The sequence below is a fragment of the Hibiscus syriacus genome, unplaced genomic scaffold (assembly GCF_006381635.1).
Source record: "Hibiscus syriacus cultivar Baekdansim isolate YM2019G1 unplaced genomic scaffold, ASM638163v2 tig00110327_pilon, whole genome shotgun sequence".
NCBI lineage: Eukaryota > Viridiplantae > Streptophyta > Magnoliopsida > Malvales > Malvaceae > Hibiscus > Hibiscus syriacus.
Window position 1 is genome coordinate 364,596 of NW_024062684.1, and position 18,748 is coordinate 383,343.

Here is an 18,748-nt window from a genome sequence, read left to right on the forward strand (position 1 = left end):
TCTACTTAATCATTGAGATCGCCTAAATGGTTTTATTTATTCGAGTCTTAAAATTTTTGTTCTAAAATGAAATATTGGAGGCCAAAAATGCTAGAACTAATCAAACGTTAAGGGTATTTTTTATTATTATGCCTCTATTTAACATTTTTAAAGTACATATAACACAACCTAAGTTTTCTTTCTATAATTTTGTGTCGTCTCCCTTTTTCTCTTTGGTTTTTGTTTAGCAGGTGGTGACACCAATTTTAATATCGGTTATAGACCGTTGGTGATTTTTATTTTTTCTTATTTTTTTCATACTATGTATTTTGTTTTCATTTTTTTAATTTTTTCAATTTAAAATAAAAATCTATGCACTCGCGATATTCTTTTTTCTACTCTTGTGGCAAGTTCCTTATGCTTTTTAGTACGTTTTCTACATATCCCTACGGTCATGTTGTTGCTCGTACATAGACCCTTACGATATTTGTTTTCTGATTGATTTGTCGGTGATAACGTATTATCAGATCCCTACTTTGGTAAAAGATTATTTGCAGACATAACAAGAATTGTGTAGCTAAGCATCATACCAAATTGCTTGATTCACTCACCACTCTTTTATCACTCCGTAAAACGTCTCAATTGGCATAAGCAAGGAGTTCTATGAAAGTTATTAAGTTCTTTTTATGTCAGACGTAATTTTTAAGTGAATGTTTCGTTTTTCTTAGTATATTTGGGTTTAATATTTTTGTTTTATTTATGAGTTTTTTCCAGTGATTATTATCCTCACTTATCTCTCTATGTCTAGATAGGTTATAATTTTGATTCATTCTAAAAATTTTATTAATGAAATCCAAATGTCATTCTTAAAAATAAAAAAGTACATAGACCACAATTTCAAATTTTAAACTAAAAATATAATGTATTATATTAGATATTTTAAAATAACATAAAATTTTGTATTATACCATATATTCATTTATAATAAAAATAAATAAAAATAAAATATTTTAAAAAATCAATCAAATTGAATTTAAATTAGACTAAAATATGTTAGAGATTATTAAATTATATTTAACTGATCTATTTGTTCATCAGTTTTTTGAAAGTTACAAAATTGTAGTTAAAATTATTGAATTGTTACATAATGATCAATATAATAGTTATAAAATTTTAATAAATTTAATGATTATTCTATAATAATTTAATAAAATTTAATAATTATTTTATTATAGTATGATAATATTTTATAGTTTTAAAAAACCAATAACTAAAACAATTATTTGAAAATAATTTAATGGGTTCTATTTCATTAAATTAAATAAGATTTCAATTTCAATAATCTAAGAATAATAGACACAGTAACATGACAAGCTCCGTCAAAAATTGTTCTTAATAACCAAGTCACGTCAGGCATAAAACATATAGAAATAAACTAAACAAGTTTCCACTAGCTAATCACCATTCACCAATACATCATTTATTTATTTATTTTAGGGTAAAGGTCTCAATCTATGCTCAAATAGTTTTATTTGTCATTAAACTTCTAAAAGTTACAGAAAAATATTAAATTATATAATTGTTATAAAACAGTCATCGCAATATTACAAAATAATCATAAATTTATCGAATTATTATGAAATAATCATAACTTTTTTTTTATCAAATTGTTATAAATAATTATTAAATTTATCAAATTGTTACAATAATCATTAAATTTATATAAAAAAACTTATTCCATTATGGTGGTGATCATTTTATAACAACTCAGTAAATTTAATGACATGTTTATAGCCTTTTAAAGTTTAATGACTAAAAGAATCATTTTAATATAATTTAAAGACATATAATGTAATTCATCCTTTCTTAAAAAAAACAACAACTAATACCTTATTAGTAACGTAAATCTCATTGTCACATGATATTTGCATCTGTGAATCTGTCAATTGTCAAACGCCAGCGAATCCAATAGGCCCACCATTTTTTTAATATCTGAATTGTCTTCGAACTTCCCGATAAATATTAACTAATTTAAAATAATTACGTTATTTTTGTGCGTATGTAAAAGTATACAACCGATCCTCTAAGATAATGTTTTTTTAATAGAAGATGACAGTTTAAGGAGTTTTTTTATTATTAAAAAATATAAAATATCATTTGATTATTATATATTATTTTGTTGAGTTCATTGATTATTAGAAGTTATAAAATGGTCACCTGATTATTCATATGTTTTAAATTCATCATTTTTCGTTAAAAAATTAATGTTCGTCTAACCTAAATGTTAACTTGTTGACTAGGATATGATAAAATCATATTTTAATTCTACTGACACTGTCGTTGCTTTCAAGCACTGACTCGATGTCATAACGTAAACGGAGAGTCGATCCAGAAAATAAAGCTCAAACAGTTATGAGATTAGATTTTATCATATCACAATCAACAAGTTTATGTATAGCTCAGACAATAGTCAATTTTTAACGGAAAATGATGAGTTTGGAATATATGAATAGACGGATGATTATTTTATAACTTTTAATAGTTGGTGACTCAACAAAATAATGCTCTATAGTCGATGATCGTTTCTGTACTTTACTCTTTTTTAAAAAAAAAAAGGAAAATCATATATTAATAACTATGGTAAAATATAAATTTAGTGCTTAAACTATTACTTTGTTTCGTTTCGGTGTCTAAATTTTATTTTATTTTTTCAAAATCATACGTAATGTTTAGTTTAAGTTTCATTTTATTATTCTACCGTTAAAAACTTAACATCAATATTGATGTGCCATCATAAGATAATATCATATCATCATTGAGAAAAATAAAAATTGTTACGTCAATAATTTTGTTAATTTTTCAATAGTACAATGCCAAATTAAAACTTAAACTAAACGTTAGATATGATTTTAAAAAATATATAATGACAAAATTACCCCAAACTCTACACAATTATCACATTGGATCTTTAAAAAAGACTTTGTATCGAATAAAATATATACTTCATTTTTCAGTCACTTTGCACCATATTCTTAGTTTTGAGCATTTTATCCTCTAACATTTTAATTTTTTGTCAAAATAAACTTTGTTAGATGAAAACCGGTTATCGACTAACGATTAAAATTTTTTATTAATGTGATATTTTTACATGTTTTCAATTACTGACGTAACATATGTCACATCATTATTTTTTGATATATGACATATGTCATGTCATCATTTTATGTGATGAAACACATATCTCATCATCAATTTAACACATATAAAAATAATATATCAGCAACATGATTGATCCTTAATTAATTAATAATTTTTATATAACAGATCTATTTTGTTAAAAATTAAACGTTAAAATAAAATATTAAAAAAATTAACACAGTTATCATTTGTACTAATGTTGAGATATTTTTGTCGTTATGTTAAAAAATTACATAAGGACAAAATTATAGTTTAAGTATCAAAACGGAATAAAAATATAGTTTAGGTACTAAATGTGCAGTTTACCCTAATAACAATCCATAAGCGATACTCTCACAGTACAGTGAAGCTGAGCTCACACTCTCTATATTTATACAGTGCTTTGCTCTCCATTAACAGCTCTTCATTATTCAACCTTTGTAGGGCGTTTCTTCAGAGCTCAAGGTCTCTCCTCGATCTCTTGTTTTTCTTCGGTATTATTTTTTGGTCTTGAATTTTGTTTATCTGTTTGGTTACCGAGAAAAATGGAGGAAACTGAGCTTAATCTGATTTGTCTTTTCAACTTTTGAATAGTGTATTTCTTAGGTCTTTGTTTCCTTCGGTTTTTCTCGTCTCGTCATTTCTTTGTTATTATTGTTGTTACTTGTTAGATCTCTGGTGAGTTATTGAGGAAATGAGAAAAAAATGAACTAAATATTGTTGCTGCTGCTACTCTATAATGCTTTGTTTATTGCTCTTAAAATTCGAGATTTGTTTTTTCTTCAGTAAGTTTTTAGTTTTATTTTTGGAATTTATGAATCTGATATTGTCGCTTACTAGTTATTTCTGGATATATATTTAGCTCTACTATTTGAATTGAGCCAGTTTCGCTTTCATGTCATTTTCAAAGACTAGAAAAGAAAACACGGGAATATCTGAGGTATTAAGCTAATTGGATTTATTAGAATACTCTAAATCTATTATTTTTATGCGTGGTTCCAGCCTGTGTTTTGCTTAAGTTTCTGATGTTAGATTTGTTTTAGGAGGTTTTCATTTGTTGTTTGAACTTATACTTTGTTTAACTATTAGTGATTTTGAAAGGTGGTTTTAGATTAGGTTGGGGTTTCAATTAAAGGGCAATTATTGCGTGTCGACATTATGCATTGTGGTTAATAAGTTGAGGTTTCTCTAGTTGAATATATTGTTTTTATCTGCCCTTTCACGCTTTAATTTTGATAGCTAAAGTTCCCTTTGACTTTTGGGTTGGTTGAAAAAAAAAACAATTTTCGAATGCTCACCTAGTTGATGCATCTTCGATGTTATTGAAATGCATTTGTAATTTACCCTTTTATTCGGCTTGAATGGTATATTGATTAGCATGCGATTTAAGGGTGCTATTTTCTTTAGAGGATTTGATCTTTGCTTTGCTTCATATGTGTAAGAGATCAAACCCGTGCATGTTGAAACTTGATTCTCTACCCATTCAGCTGTGAATGTGAAAATTAGCTTCATGCCTTGTTTCAGTGCTTTAGCTTACGGGTCTTTAAATTTCTCATTTCTGCAAGACTTTCATTGGGCATGTAGAATAAAGTTTTTTAATGGGTTTCAGTTTTACTTTGACCTCTTCTGATGAACTTGTTTTCCCTAGTTGTGAATGAGTTTGTGTCATTCTTAATCCTTAAATGATAGTTTTCGCGGGGCTCGAACTTTCTTGTTAGTTGTTAGGGTTACACCCCCTAGATCAGCAAGCGAAGTGTCTTGCTCAGTAGTTTTATCTCATTTTATCATGTGAAGCTAATTTGTTACTTTTAGAAGTCTGAAAACCTTAAATTGTAAATGTTCTCACTTTTAGAAGTCCAAAAGTCCTGAAATGTAAATGCTGTGAGTAGCGTTTTATATTTACTTACAACTTTTCTCATTGTCGTTGCAGAAGAAGAGGCCTTTTTCACTCCCACAATGTCAGATCTTCAAGCACCCCTTCGCCCTAAGAGGAAGAAGGGCTTGGTGGACTTCTTGGTCCAGTTCCGTTGGATTTTAGTTATTTTTATTGTCCTCCCTTTTTCCGCCCTCTATTACTTTCTCATATATGTTGGAGATGTCAGATCCGAGATGAAGTCCTACAAGCAGCGCCAGAAGGAACATGATGAAAACGTTAAGAAAGTAGTGAAGCGTCTCAAGCAGAGGGATCCAAAAAAGGATGGTCTTGTGTGCACAGCCCGTAAACCATGGGTTGCTGTTGGAATGCGGAATGTAGACTATAAGAGAGCTCGCCATTACGAAGTTGATTTGTCTGCTTTCCGTAACATCCTTGAAATCGATAAAGAGAGAATGATTGCAAGGGTCGAGCCACTTGTAAACATGGGGCAGATTACTCGAGTCACGGTCCCAATGAATCTTTCCCTTGCTGTGGTTGCAGAGCTTGATGATCTTACAGTCGGTGGTCTCATCAATGGCTACGGGATCGAAGGAAGCTCCCACATCTATGGCCTGTTTTCTGATACAGTTGTAGCTTATGAGATAGTTTTGGCTGACGGCCGTGTTGTTAGAGCTACCAAAGACAATGAATATTCTGATCTCTTCTATGCTATCCCATGGTCTCAAGGAACCCTTGGTTTTCTTGTTGCAGCTGAGATCAAACTTATACCCATTAAAGAATACATGAGGCTGTCCTACACTCCCGTAGTGGGGAATCTGAAAGAGCTTGCACAGGGTTATATGGACTCCTTTGCGCCCAGAGACGGTGATCAGGATAATCCAGCGAAAGTTCCCGATTTTGTAGAAGGCATGGTCTACTCACCCACTGAAGGTGTGTTCATGACTGGGAGATACGCCTCAAAAGAAGAGGCCGAGAAGAAGGGGAATAAGATTAACAATGTAGGTTGGTGGTTTAAACCCTGGTTCTACCAACATGCGCAGACTGCATTAAAGAAGGGAGAGTTCGTAGAGTACATTCCAACGAGGGAATACTACCACAGGCACACAAGATGTTTGTATTGGGAGGGGAAGCTCATCCTTCCTTTTGGGGATCAATTTTGGTTTAGGTTTCTCTTAGGCTGGTTGATGCCACCCAAGGTTTCCTTGCTCAAGGCTACTCAAGGTGAAGCTATAAGAAATTATTACCATGAGATGCACGTCATTCAAGACATGCTTGTTCCTCTTTACAAGGTTGGGGATGCCCTTGAGTGGGTCGACCGAGAAATGGAGGTAAATTTTATGTTCATGCACTTGTTTTCCTTCCATTCATCATTGTTTTATGTTACTATCGTTCATCTCACTCTTGAAGTTCATATATTTCTCGTGACAAAATGATTATATTTTGTGGGTTTCCTTGATGAAATAGAACTGGGTGTTCAGTTAGGGATGGGCACGGGACGGGACAGGGTGGGTGGCTTTTTGCCTCGAATATGAATTTAAAACAATGGTCCTATAAGAACGGATCCTGTCGAATTCTAGTATTTTAGCCATCCTGGTGTTCTTCGTAAAATTTCGCTTATAGTAAATTGTTTGTTCTCCAGATCTATCCCCTCTGGCTCTGCCCGCACCGATTGTTCAAGCTTCCAGTCAAGACAATGGTGTATCCAGAACCAGGCTTTGAGCATCATCACAGACAGGGTGATACACAATACGCTCAGATGTTCACAGATGTCGGAGTCTATTACGCACCGGGACCTGTGCTGAGGGGTGAAGTGTTTGATGGTGCAGAGGCAGTTCGTAAGATGGAGAAATGGCTGATCGAAAACCAGAGTTTCCAACCGCAGTATGCGGTCTCCGAACTGAACGAGAAGGATTTCTGGAGGATGTTCGATGCTGATCACTACGAGCATGTCCGAAGGAAGTACGGAGCCGTCGGAACATTCATGAGCGTGTACTACAAATCCAAGAAAGGAAGGAAGACCGAAAAGGAGGTGCAAGAAGCCGAACAAGCCCACCTCGAAACCGCATATGCAGAGACTGATTAGTCACTACGGATGGGGACTGACTTTGAGGTAATGATCATTGGTAGAATGTATCGCTGTTGGTGACGAATCTTTGCATCGTCTTGTTGTCACTTTGTTTTACTATTTATCTAGTCGAACTTGGTGTGTTAGTACTGTTGTTATTTGATATGGTTGAGCATCGCTGATTAGTCACTATCGAGGTCCAAATTTTCGGGTTCGAGTTCAGTGCCAACCTCTAGACAAATTAAAACACTTTTTTAAATCTTTGATTTCCGATTCAACCGATTACACTAATTGGTCTAATCGGTTCAACCTTGGGCACTATCAACTGCCTGCCTTATGTTTCCATACATAAAAGGAAAACTAATGTTTATTGTCAAATAACTAATAAATATGATAAATAATTAATAAGAATATGTATTGGATTTAATGTTATGATTTTATTCTTTAATGTCAAGCATTGATCATAGAGGTTAAGGATTCAACTCTCTTTACAAAAATAGTTATAAATTTAATTAGTCTTTCCATGGTTCAATAAAAACCCAAATTTAACTAATTAAAACAGATGATGTGACAATATTTGTTATCAAATCTTTAAATTGATACGAACCGGACACGAATCAAATTTAACCAACGACTGTAGGATATTTGAACGTTTATTCTCAAATAGTTAAGAATCTTTAGAATAGATTAAATCGTTAAAATTAATCAAAAAATAATAATGAATCCGAACACGATGTAAATGATATGTTGGAGTGAGGACGGGATATTAAAAACGTGTTATCTAATCATTCAAGCAACCAAGAAGATCGTGGTAAATGTAACATGATCCACGGATGGTGTTATCCACAACTGAGAGATGCAAGCTACTAGGAGGATAATAAAGTGCATTCATTTAATGTCTGATTACATAATCAAATGTGTTTCCGATGACGATGGTTCTCTAACAATATATATAAAACGACATATATCTAAAAAAATCTAAAATTGGAAACTCTAAATCTATAATCGGGTTCCTCATCCCTAGCTACAATCTCTTTTGTATTAAAAAGAAAATCACTTGGTGTGTCTCTTAGGTGAATTTCGAAGGCCGGGAAAAAATCTGGAAATAGAATATGGGCAACCAAAGAACCTGAGAATATTTTGGCAATCTTTTTCTTCAGCCTGATCACCACCTCCACTCGCCTGTGAACTCAAATGCCCGAGGTAAGTTTTTCCTTTATATATATAACTGAGCTGCTGCCATAAAAGAATGCTTAAACCGATCTGCAGCGAAACACTCGAAATAAATAGATAAACAAGAATGAGCCCCCTGGCCGAAAGTTGAACCGCCGAGCTCGCGAAAGCAAGAATAACTTCCTTGAATGCTTGAGTTGCTATATGGCTACTGAAACCGTTCAAGTGCCCGAAGGATCTGTATTTTACCGGTGGCCACATACGTAACCCTGCATACGTGGACATGATTGAAATGTAGATAGTACTGAAAATGGCTGCAAAAAGGAAGGCGATGAAGTGCCGATGATTTGATGCTCCGACACAATTCCCTATCTGTATGCAACAAAAAGCAAAAGGAAATCAATCCCAGTTTCAAAACATAAAACCGAATTCTCTATCAATAATTGGAAGTATGTGAACACTGAAAATATGCTTAATACGTACAAAAGGACAGTGATGATCCATATCCAAAACACATGTTCCACATGAACTGCAGTGATGTGCTCTTGGTGATTTCGGCTTTGAACAATAGTGGCAGAAGGTATAATTTTCGAGATCACCTTTCCCTACGACTGGATAGCTACCCCACAATACAGTTGGAGGTGTGCCGGCACATCGGAATGATGATAAGCAGAATGTCGAAACAGTAGTTGCAGCCAAGATAACCGTTAAGATGGAATGAACAATCCCAAGAGTATAGCTGATAGAGAAAACAACCGGATACACCGCCCATACCCCGCCACCTGCATTTTCATGTGAACATATTATGATAAAAAATAGTAAAAATTCCCAACACATTATATAGTGCGGTTTATAACATAGAAAGATTTCTTAAACATTTGAGATCCAACTATGAATCTAACTACACAAAAAATTCCCACACCCTTAACAACTCCATTTTGATGTTCAGATTAAATGAAACCAAATAAAAGAGATGATCTGGAAGCAAAATGCAGAGCTTCAGGGTATCTAACAACCCCAAGTCCCACCGAAGATGCACCTTTTAAGTGGAGGAGAGTTTCAACTTTTGTGAAAACCACAAGGGAAGAAAGAGAGAGAGAGAGAGAGCATACATATCACAAAGAGAATAAACACGAAGAGAATAATAACAAAGCACCGATCTCGCATGCCCCTCCCCCAAAGCCACTTGTTTTCGGGTTTATTTACATTTTGATTTGTAATGGCTCCACACCAACCACACTTGAAAACAGGTGCATAAGATGGAAGGAGGAGGCGCAATCCACAACCCCAGCATGTAATATCGTGATCCTCCGTGAATGTTGTTACAAAGTAATCCTACAATTGAAAAAAAAATCCAAACCAAAAACAGTGTTCAATTTGCTTCAGTCAGACATTAACGAAATCTGTTTTTTCATTATACATGCTCAGTGTCATAGAAAACAAGATCACACAGTTATTCAAACTGCTTTTTACACATCTGTTGCATTTCAATCATTCACATAGTCTTTTTCTTCGAAACTCTACACTTTATTCCCTAATCAAAATCCGATTTCTTACATCTTTACATATTTGAATGTTTTAATATTCTGCAAATAAATGTAAAACATAAGAACAATACTATAGTTCTGTACTTCATGCTTTTGCAGCAAAATGGTAAAATAAACCGAATCCTACCAAAAACAAAACCGGACATTTGATAATACCTTCCATTTTGGAAAGCTGGACAAAGTCCTAGAGGTTACCTACCTAGAACACAAGGTAAATAAAAATTGTCGATCAGAAATTACAGCATAAAAATGGCCATGCCATCAAAAGGGAAGTGCGGTGATACTTTATTTTAAATGGATTCATTAAGTATTCTTAGCACATACAGTGGTCGTTTATACTAAGGTAATCTGCAAGGTCATACAGTTAAACAATGAGCACTGAATTTCTAGGAATAATACTTAATTTCTCTTTTTCCCTTTTTTCAAGATTTTTTATCAGATTGGATTGTTTGTTCCTTCTAGATTGAAAAAAACACACAATTTGCATTCTGCAATTCAAAATCTTAACTAAATTAGCTTTGTAACAAAATTTCCCGGAAAATTACTATGGAAGAAAGTCAACAGTCTACAATTAATGAAATATACAGAAAAACATTTAACCAAAACTAAAATTCCTTCAAAAAAATAAAAAAAGGAAAAGAAATACACGAAACAAAAAGAAAATAAAACATTCCGTGCATCGCACCTTCGTTACCTATACGCAAAATTAATAACAACGAAAAAATTTATAACAAAAAAACTGTCGTAAATCGAGCAAGAAATAATAAGAAAAAGAGAATAAGAATAGAACTGACATTGCTCGACTCAGCCATGTTTCTCGAGCTCTTTGGAATTTAAGGTTTTGCCTTCTAATTTGAGTTGTATTATGATAATTTTCTAAATTTTTTTACTCAACTTAGGTGTCTTCTTCCTTCTATCTTTATTCGTCGCCTGCTTTATTGAAAAAGAAAAACATTTGAAAATTGTTTTTGAATTGCAATTTGGAGATTAATATATATATATATATACACACACATGAATATGATTTCATGTTTCTCTTAAAACCATGATCTGGTTTATTGGGCCTTAGACCACAAACAAAAATTCCCAAGTAATTTTTTAGTTAATTATATTATATATCTTCAAATTATGGTTTTTATTTTAAAATGTATTTAAACTATGATTCTTATTTTAAAAAAAAATTAGATGACTCTTATTCTCATATGTAATGGGATAAGGGAGAGGTAGGATGGTAGGCTGCCCCAACACCAGGTTGAGAGCAACTTTCGTAGGAGACTTCAGATAATGAAATGCGACTCAATCCCACGACCTCAAAGATAAGAACCTTGTGCTCTATCAACTGAGCTGGATGCTCATTTATGATTCTTATTCTAAGTTAGTTCTTAAACCTTTGAACGCTCAAATTTTATCCTTAAGTTATGATCATTTTAAATTGGTCTCTAAATTTTTGAACATTTAATTACATCCAATAATATCAATATATGCTAGTTACATCTCCAATTAATAAATTTTTTAGGATAAGTTATATTATTTTATTTATTAATTTAGGGATGAAATTAGAAAATTCAAAAGATTGGATACTAATTTAAAATCAAAGTCGTAATTTAAGGATGAAAATTCAATTTCAAAAGTTTAAAGACTAATTTATAATGAGTATGCAATTAAAATATTGAAAGTCAATTTAAAATAAAAATCATAATTTAAGGGAATGTGATGCAATTAACATCAAATGCCTATCGATAGAGTTTGGGTTAAAAGATGATCAAATTGATAAAATATATAATCTTTAATAATAAAAACTATTATAATCTCATACCAACTCACTACCTTCATTTTAACAAAAACTTACACAAATAGTAGCTAATCTATAAAAAATTATATCATTAATAATAAAATCTATAAAAAAATATTTTGACGATAAAAATAGACAAATGATAATAATTAAATGATCAAATAAGTAATTTATTCCCTTGTACATAATAATATTTAAAATTTAACGTCAGTTGTCATATTAATTTTAATCTGCTATTTGGACTCTGCTGCCGGCTGTCTCGTGTTCGTAGCCGGTCTCTTCCTCTTTGCTTGTATGATTTCTCACGCTTTGTAAGCTTTTTTTTTCTGGTTTGGTTGTATTTTGTTGCTGGGAACTTGTAAATGTACAGGGGGTTGTGGTTCCTCGTTTCAGGCTACTTCGTTCGTTTAGGTTTAAACGTATTTGATTTTCGTTCAGGTTTGTTTTCTTGTATGTGTAAGAACATTTTGTTTTTAGGTTTATTAATATAATTCTAGAATTCTTTTTTCCTTTCGTTATTTGACACCGAACTAATCAATATCTTTAATATATACACAAACGCATACAATTTCAATAATACTGATATTTTGACTCATTATATTTTCTAACATTTAAGGGTTATTTGTTTATTTCAGAATGATTAAGTATTGAATGATTCAAAAAATCTGTATAAATTAATTCTGAATGTGACATACTATTTGATAATAACTCTAAATCATTTAGAATATACTTCTGTAATGAATCATTCAACACTGTTTTACTTAATCAATCAGCATTAAAATCATTTAGATGTGCAAAATAAACATACTGAATACTAAATCGTTCAACTTTCAACGCTGAATGTTTCCATTAAGAGACAAACAAACAGTCCTTCATAAAATCAATAATTCAATATTATATTAAAATTAAATTAATAATTAATTTTTATATAAACAAATAATATCTTATATTCAACTTCTATTTATATACAAAAACACTAACAAAATATAATTAAAACCTTCAAAGTAATTTGATGAACGGTGGATGCTAAGAGTCCCTTATTCACTATGCTACGTTAACGACATCCCAAATAATAAATTAAGATTCGTAAAGAACCTTGAACGCCTGAAATTTTCACTTTTGTTTTAGCCATAAAGCTGAGATTCCTTCCACGCTTACCATCTCAATTAATTTCAAGATTAAAAAGCAGTTTCAAGTGAATAAAATCAATATCTGTGGCGTTTCCAGGATCAAAAGACAAAAAGCAAGGTCAATAATCAGGATAACCACATGTTTTGATATAGCGTCTGAGCCATTATGCCAAGAGGAACTAATCATCCCCCAGAATTGGTAATAGACGCATCTACTAATCATCCAGCAATTGAAAACTAAGATTCAAAGAAAGTTTGAAGAAATTAGTGAAGATAATTGGGGATTTAGAGCTCAGTGGAAGGAGAAGTCGTTAAAAAGAGAGGGCTCACGGCAGATCTTCCAAAAAGAAAGATCCAATCCCACTGCCCATCAACACTTGAGTGTTCTTATCTCATCATAGCAAAGATCAAATCCCCCCTTTCAGAATAAAAATTGGGCTAAAAATATAAAATTCAAAACAAAAAAAGGTAAGGCCTCAGTGTGTGTAACAATCAGATCATTGGTAAAAAAATCTCACTGAAATCCGCTAAGATAATTTTGAATTATCATCATTAGCCTCAATAATTTCGAAAACAAAAACAAAAACAATAATTAGAATAAAGAAGGTTACTCAGACAGCCAAGGGTTAGTCTTCAACTTCTGGGAGAAGAGCCCAGATCAGAAACTCTAGTCCACAAAATAATTACTTCATCATTGCAATCTTCTTTACTTCTAAATTTACGGGAAATTAAGAACAACTAAAGCAATTGAAAAACCCCAACGAATCAAAAAATATATTTTATGAAATAAAACGCGCCGAAGAGGATGATAAGAGAGCTGAGACTATTTGTGGGAATGGGAGGTTTGAAGGAGAATATATAGTGTGAAGGAGGGCTCAAATTAGGGTTTCTTTAAAGAGTTCGTGTTTGGGCTAGGGTTTAGGTGTTTGACTGGGTTAAGGGATTTGCTGGCGACTGAAACCTAGAGGGGGAGACCCAAACCATGTTTAATGTGTTGGGTCATGGGCGACCCTCCTAATTATTAATAATAATGATTAAAATAATTAGGAGGATCACTTCATATCTAATTTTGAATTAAGATAAACATCATTTTAAATTTCAGTTAAATCAAATGCAAATAAAAATTTGATTTTTAAATGAAATTCGGCTGAACTAAAAACCTAACCGAGCCATGACCATCCTAATATACATAAAATTCGATGGGGATATGAAAGATTATATGTGATACCATTGAGATTAGCTTGTCATTTCCTTTCTTTTCCTGCTGCTGCCTGCCAGTTGCTGGAAGCCATGCACAATTATGGCTAATAATAGTGTATAATTTGAGGAGTCTAATTTAAATTTTTTGAAAGATTTGTCGATAATTTTTAAAAATAAGAGGATTTGATTTTTTTTTTATTAAAAATACTATTTTATGCAATTTTTTTAATAACAAGTAAAATAAATAAATTTTATCACTTAAGATAAAGGCGTACGAGAGTATATTTATTAATATGCATTTAGACGTCATTATCAAAAAGTAATATTAAAAACATTTTTATACTATGTAGTTGAAAAAGTACTATTTTTAAAATTAATATTATTTAAATGTTAGTTTTATACAAATGAGCGTTATTCTTATAAATTAACTATTTATTGCATTTAGCTTCAAAATCCCTAGATTTAAATTAATTTCATTTAATACCCAAACATAAACATAGATCAATAAAATAATAAATAATTAATTAGGTTTTTGCATTCCGAAAAATTCTTAAAAGTTTGCCCTTTCCCCCTTCCTCTGAGCTCTGAAGTTTCAACTGATCAAAATCATCTCTTTTGTTTTCGTCAACATGAACAATTTACTCACGGTAATTATTAATCACTTTGCTCGTTCCCATCGCTTGTAACTTTGTTTTTGTTAATTAAATTAAGAGTTTGAAATGCTTGGGGTTCTATTTCTTTTAATTGATCAATCAATATTTTTGTTATTTTTTGGAATTTGGGGCTGAATTGGGTGCTTTTTAGTTTCTGGGTTTAATTGTAGCTGGTTTTAGTGTTTATTAGCTTTGAGAACTATCCTTGTCTGTTATTAAGGCTTCATTTCTTTCTTTCACACTATCTTCGCTTTAAGTTTAGTGATTGAACATCACGCTTATTCCTTTAAAGTGATTTCCCCCTTTCTCTTTGTTTGGTTACTGGTAATTTACTTGGGAATGTCTTTGTTTTTGTTTAGTTCTGATTTGGAAACCCATATTTGTACCATGCTTGGGTTTGGGTTTATTATCTTAGTTTAGTTTGCTTTCTTCTGGCTTCTGCCTGTTCTTTTCCCACTGACAATTTAATTGCGATAGCTTCATTAGTTCATTAGGGGCATTGTTTTAGGAGGTAATGGTCCTATTATGTTTATCAATCAGGATTCATTCGTTGGTGATGGAGGCCATGGTCACATTGAAATGGGAAGACAAGCTCCCGGAAGTACCTCGGACATGGGAATGGAAGCTTTTAATAAGCAGGCATGCAATACACTTAGTAAAGCAAAACAAATTAGCTGCATCTTAGATGGTTGTGATGGCCTAAGTGACTATTTACAACCTTATGTGTAAAGATTGAAACTTGTTATCCATAAATTTATTGAAATTTCAGATACATTTTCAACCTAATTGAAGAGTATAAATCTGCATATTACTCATGTTGTCTTTGTTTTTTGTTGGCCTTGTCAACGTTTATTTTCTTTTTACTTATTATTTGCACTATAGATACAAGAGGTTGAGAAACAAGTGGAGAAGCTGTCGGGATTACTAAGGAAACTCAAGGTATGTACTATGTAGGATGTTCACCTGAGATTATTTTAACATTTAAGGTTGTTCCGAGGTATTTTTGTGCTATGTGTTTGCACATTAAAAATCTCAGGCTTACATTTTCCTCTTTGAAATTTAATATCATCTCATTTCTACATTCTATCAGTTGTCCCTACATTCTCAGGCTTAACTGATAAGTTGCTGTTATCGCAAGTTACGTATATCTAACGTGAAATCTCTACAGGATGCTAACGAGGAGTCAAAGTCTGTTACAAAGGCATCCGCCATGAAAGGTAGGAAAGCTTCTTCTTTTTTTTTATAAGAAAAGGTAGAAAAGCTTTATTCTTCTATTAATAACCATTTCATATTGAATATGAGCATTGCACGGTAACACTGCATAGTTTATAACGCAGCTGCTTATCTGATTACTAATGAGTCATCCAACTCATTGTTAAAATCGTTAATGATTGAGTTGCACAAGAAAAATGGATATATACTATTAGCAGGGGCAAATTTTTATCAAGTCTTACGGGGAATCATTTTGTTTGATTATTCATTATCAAGATGATGCTGTTTACTTTTCATTTTACTCAAGTTCCATATTATCTAAATGTAAAGTAATTTATTGAAGCAATGAAGAAGCGAATGGAGAAAGATATTGATGAAGTCGGGAAGATAGCACGTAATGTCAAAGCAAGATTAGAAGCGATAAACAAAGATGTAACTCTTTAGTCATTTTTCTCTTGAAATATCTTAGTTTTTATACTTTAGAGCTTTGCGATTGAAGCTATTTTGCTAATTTTGTCACTTCATCTCCAGAACTTATCCAATCGGCAAAAGCCTGGATGTGAGAAGGGAACAAGCATCGACAGATCCAGGATGAATGTTACAAAGTGTGTTGCAAATGTTTGGCTTAGTTTCCCTTTCATTATCTAGTTAAATTTTATTTTTTCATTATGATTGTTTTTTGCAGTGCTGTGGCAATAAGATTCAAGGATTTGATGATGGAGTTTCAGGTATATCTATGCATCAGTGTTGACATCTTTTTTAAATTCTGCTTATACCCGAATATATCTTCGAATGTTTATTACAATATAGCATTAAGTCCCTGATCCTTTAATTGCATTTAAATAAATTTTTATTTTCTGTATTATAACCGTAAAATTTTGAAATCAGTGAAGAAAAGTCCAATTGAAGTAATGGAAAACTTACATTTGTTGTCTGGCATTGTTTGCAAAATCTTGGAAAGTCATAATCAGTCATCCATTATTCCATCAGATATTTTATAGAACAATTTAAGTTATGAACTTAAAAGTTATTCCAAATGTACTTTTTTTTAATTAACTTTAATAACCATGGTTATTATTAGAGGAAAACAAAAGATTAAAGCCTTCTTTACATGAAATCAAAGGTCAAGGGCTTAATTCCATTTTTTATTTAATTTTGAGGTTATATTTGGGTATTAAGCCATTTCGATATGATCTGTTTCCTGACCTTTATATTCTTTTTCAGACTCTTAGACAGAAGATCCAGGACGAGTATCGGGAAGTTATAGAAAGAAGGGTTATTACAGGTTAGAATATTGGAGATACCGATTGCCAAAGCTCCAAAAATAATCTGATATTTATTTTCCCTGAACCAGCCATTTTTCTTCGTTGCACTTTATCCTTTTTATGGCTGTTTTTACAGTTACCGGGACCAGACCAGATGAACAGGTGAGTCAAAGCTTGATGTTGGAACTTCTGGCTCTAACTTATATCAATGTTATTTTAATTTGCTGAAACTTATTCTTGTCTTAGACGATTGATCGCCTCATTGAAACTGGAAACAGTGAACAAATTTTCCAGAAGGCAATTCAAGAGCAGGGTCGTGGACAGGTTGGGCCTTCTTACAGTTAACACTAATTCACTTTGAAGAAACAATGATTGACATTTTTTGTGCGGTCACCATTTGTTCACAGTGCAATATGTTATACGAATTTGTAATATGATTTGAAGAATTAAAAGTTGACATGCAAATATTCAGATGGGAAGATAATAACTTGCTTCTTTAACACTTTGTTACTGCAATTTTGATATTGGGTTATGGTTGTAGATACTAAATACAGTGGAGGAAATCCAAGAAAGGCATGATGCTGTGATTGAGATCGAGAAAAAGCTACTCGATTTGCAGCAGGTAAATCTGCACTGTGCCCTTAGCATGCATTATGGACTAAACCGAGTTAACTTTTCTAATGGGGTTGCTATTGTCAGATTTACCTTGATATTGCAGTCCTTGTTGAATCACAAGGAGAAATTTTAGACAACATAGAAAGTCAGGTTTGTTCATATTCTCAGATCTCTTAGAATGGGTGGTTTACCAAGTATTTATTAGTATGCATATTAGGACGAGTGGTGTGTTCTTGCTCGGCATTGTGCGTTAATGAAATCTTGTTCAGGTTTCAACTGCAGTCAGTAACGTCCAGTCCGGGACGGTTGCCCTTCAAAAAGCAAAGAATCGACAGAAGAGTACACGAAAGTGGATGTGCATCGCCATTTTGATTCTCCTAATCATAGTTGCTGTTATAGTTGTTGGAGTCCTTAAACCTTGGAAGAGCAGCTAAGGTACTTGCTTGCCTTCGTTCCTCTTTCTTGTTTGACCATGTAGTTACTTCGGAATCACTAGTTTTTCTTGTATAAATGAATGCAAGTTCCACTTCGTGTGATTCGGTTAACCTTTCGTATCGAGGACTCTGCTGTTCGTCCCTTTCATTTATCGTTGTTTTTCCTTTATACTTTCAAAATTCAGATGCAAAGTTTGGTTTTTTAATATTTACGCAACTGTGACTTGGAAATTGCCAAACAAACACTAGGGGGAAAATGGGGTTAATTTCTTTGACTTGCCTTTGCCCGTGGCTTCCGTGGATGATATGCCTCCTTGGACCGTCTATCGTAAAAGTTCGCACTGGACCGGACTGTTTTTGGTGAGCCAATGTGTCCACTCAGGTGTTTCTTTCTTCCCTCTGAATCCTCTCCACGTATGCTGCCATCAATCTCCTTGCGAAATCTCTCACGAATGTACACATTTGCATATCAGTTGGGCGGTTGACATGAAAGTCCACCAAGTCTCACGTCAATTGGGCTTGAGATCTATAGTATGATCCCATAAGCTGAACATGTCTCACTGTGCCCAATTTCAATAAAGTTTGGGCCAATTATACATTTTTATGTTATTTTTAATTTTAATCGTTTGA

General features: G+C 32.6%; 3 protein-coding genes and 4 non-coding genes across 8 annotated transcripts; 2 read left to right on the forward strand and 5 right to left on the reverse strand.

The window, feature by feature from the left end:
* The first annotated feature begins 3,570 nt into the window (after positions 1-3,570).
* Positions 3,571-16,444, forward strand: LOC120118124 (delta(24)-sterol reductase-like). Of its 2 annotated transcripts, XM_039138247.1 has the most exons (4): positions 3,571-3,621; positions 5,087-6,360; positions 6,672-7,170; positions 16,434-16,444. In XM_039138247.1, exons 2-3 carry the CDS (start codon positions 5,113-5,115, stop codon positions 7,113-7,115), a joined length of 1,692 nt encoding a protein of 563 aa, XP_038994178.1. In that variant the 5' UTR covers positions 3,571-3,621; positions 5,087-5,112; the 3' UTR covers positions 7,116-7,170; positions 16,434-16,444. The 2 variants fall into 2 exon arrangements, with proteins under 2 accessions (XP_038994178.1, XP_038994177.1); XM_039138246.1 differs by lacking the exon at positions 16,434-16,444 and having other exon boundaries at positions 3,572-3,621; positions 6,672-7,243.
* LOC120118126 (protein S-acyltransferase 11-like) lies at positions 8,077-10,703 on the reverse strand. The gene is made up of 4 exons (XM_039138249.1): positions 10,612-10,703; positions 9,383-9,605; positions 8,754-9,052; positions 8,077-8,642 (listed from the first exon to the last, which is right to left on the reverse strand). Exons 1-4 carry the CDS (start codon positions 10,627-10,629, stop codon positions 8,151-8,153), a joined length of 1,032 nt encoding a protein of 343 aa, XP_038994180.1. The 5' UTR covers positions 10,630-10,703; the 3' UTR covers positions 8,077-8,150.
* LOC120118248 lies at positions 12,816-12,940 on the reverse strand. The gene has a single exon (XR_005515736.1). It is a non-coding gene; the product is annotated as a small nucleolar RNA snoR80 (small nucleolar RNA).
* Positions 13,027-13,144, reverse strand: LOC120118252. The gene has a single exon (XR_005515739.1). It is a non-coding gene; the product is annotated as a small nucleolar RNA Z152/R70/R12 (small nucleolar RNA).
* LOC120118251 lies at positions 13,211-13,298 on the reverse strand. Its single transcript, XR_005515738.1, has one exon. It is a non-coding gene; the product is annotated as a small nucleolar RNA R11/Z151 (small nucleolar RNA).
* Positions 13,343-13,443, reverse strand: LOC120118250. The gene has a single exon (XR_005515737.1). It is a non-coding gene; the product is annotated as a small nucleolar RNA Z157/R69/R10 (small nucleolar RNA).
* On the forward strand, positions 14,485-18,697 carry LOC120118127 (syntaxin-132-like). The gene is made up of 13 exons (XM_039138251.1): positions 14,485-14,586; positions 15,133-15,231; positions 15,475-15,531; positions 15,761-15,809; positions 16,148-16,236; positions 16,336-16,409; positions 16,490-16,532; positions 17,029-17,089; positions 17,206-17,231; positions 17,316-17,393; positions 17,611-17,691; positions 17,769-17,834; positions 17,954-18,697. Exons 1-13 carry the CDS (start codon positions 14,569-14,571, stop codon positions 18,116-18,118), a joined length of 906 nt encoding a protein of 301 aa, XP_038994182.1. The 5' UTR covers positions 14,485-14,568; the 3' UTR covers positions 18,119-18,697.
* Positions 18,698-18,748: the final 51 nt, after the last annotated feature.

Excerpts from the sequence above, each read along its gene's own strand:
- LOC120118124 (XM_039138247.1), top strand. The coding sequence starts at position 5,113 with ATGTCAGATCTTCAAGCACCCCTTCGCCCTAAGAGGAAGAAGGGCTTG. Across the intron at positions 6,361-6,671 it reads GGGTCGACCGAGAAATGGAG|ATCTATCCCCTCTGGCTCTG; the intron begins GTAAATTTTATG and ends TTTGTTCTCCAG.
- LOC120118126 (XM_039138249.1), bottom strand. Across the intron at positions 9,053-9,382 it reads GTTTATTCTCTTTGTGATAT|GTGGCGGGGTATGGGCGGTG; the intron begins GTATGCTCTCTC and ends ATGAAAATGCAG. Across the intron at positions 8,643-8,753 it reads TGGATCATCACTGTCCTTTT|ATAGGGAATTGTGTCGGAGC; the intron begins GTACGTATTAAG and ends TGTTGCATACAG.
- LOC120118127 (XM_039138251.1), top strand. Across the intron at positions 15,232-15,474 it reads TGGAAGCTTTTAATAAGCAG|ATACAAGAGGTTGAGAAACA; the intron begins GCATGCAATACA and ends TTTGCACTATAG. Across the intron at positions 16,410-16,489 it reads TCCAGGATGAATGTTACAAA|TGCTGTGGCAATAAGATTCA; the intron begins GTGTGTTGCAAA and ends TGTTTTTTGCAG.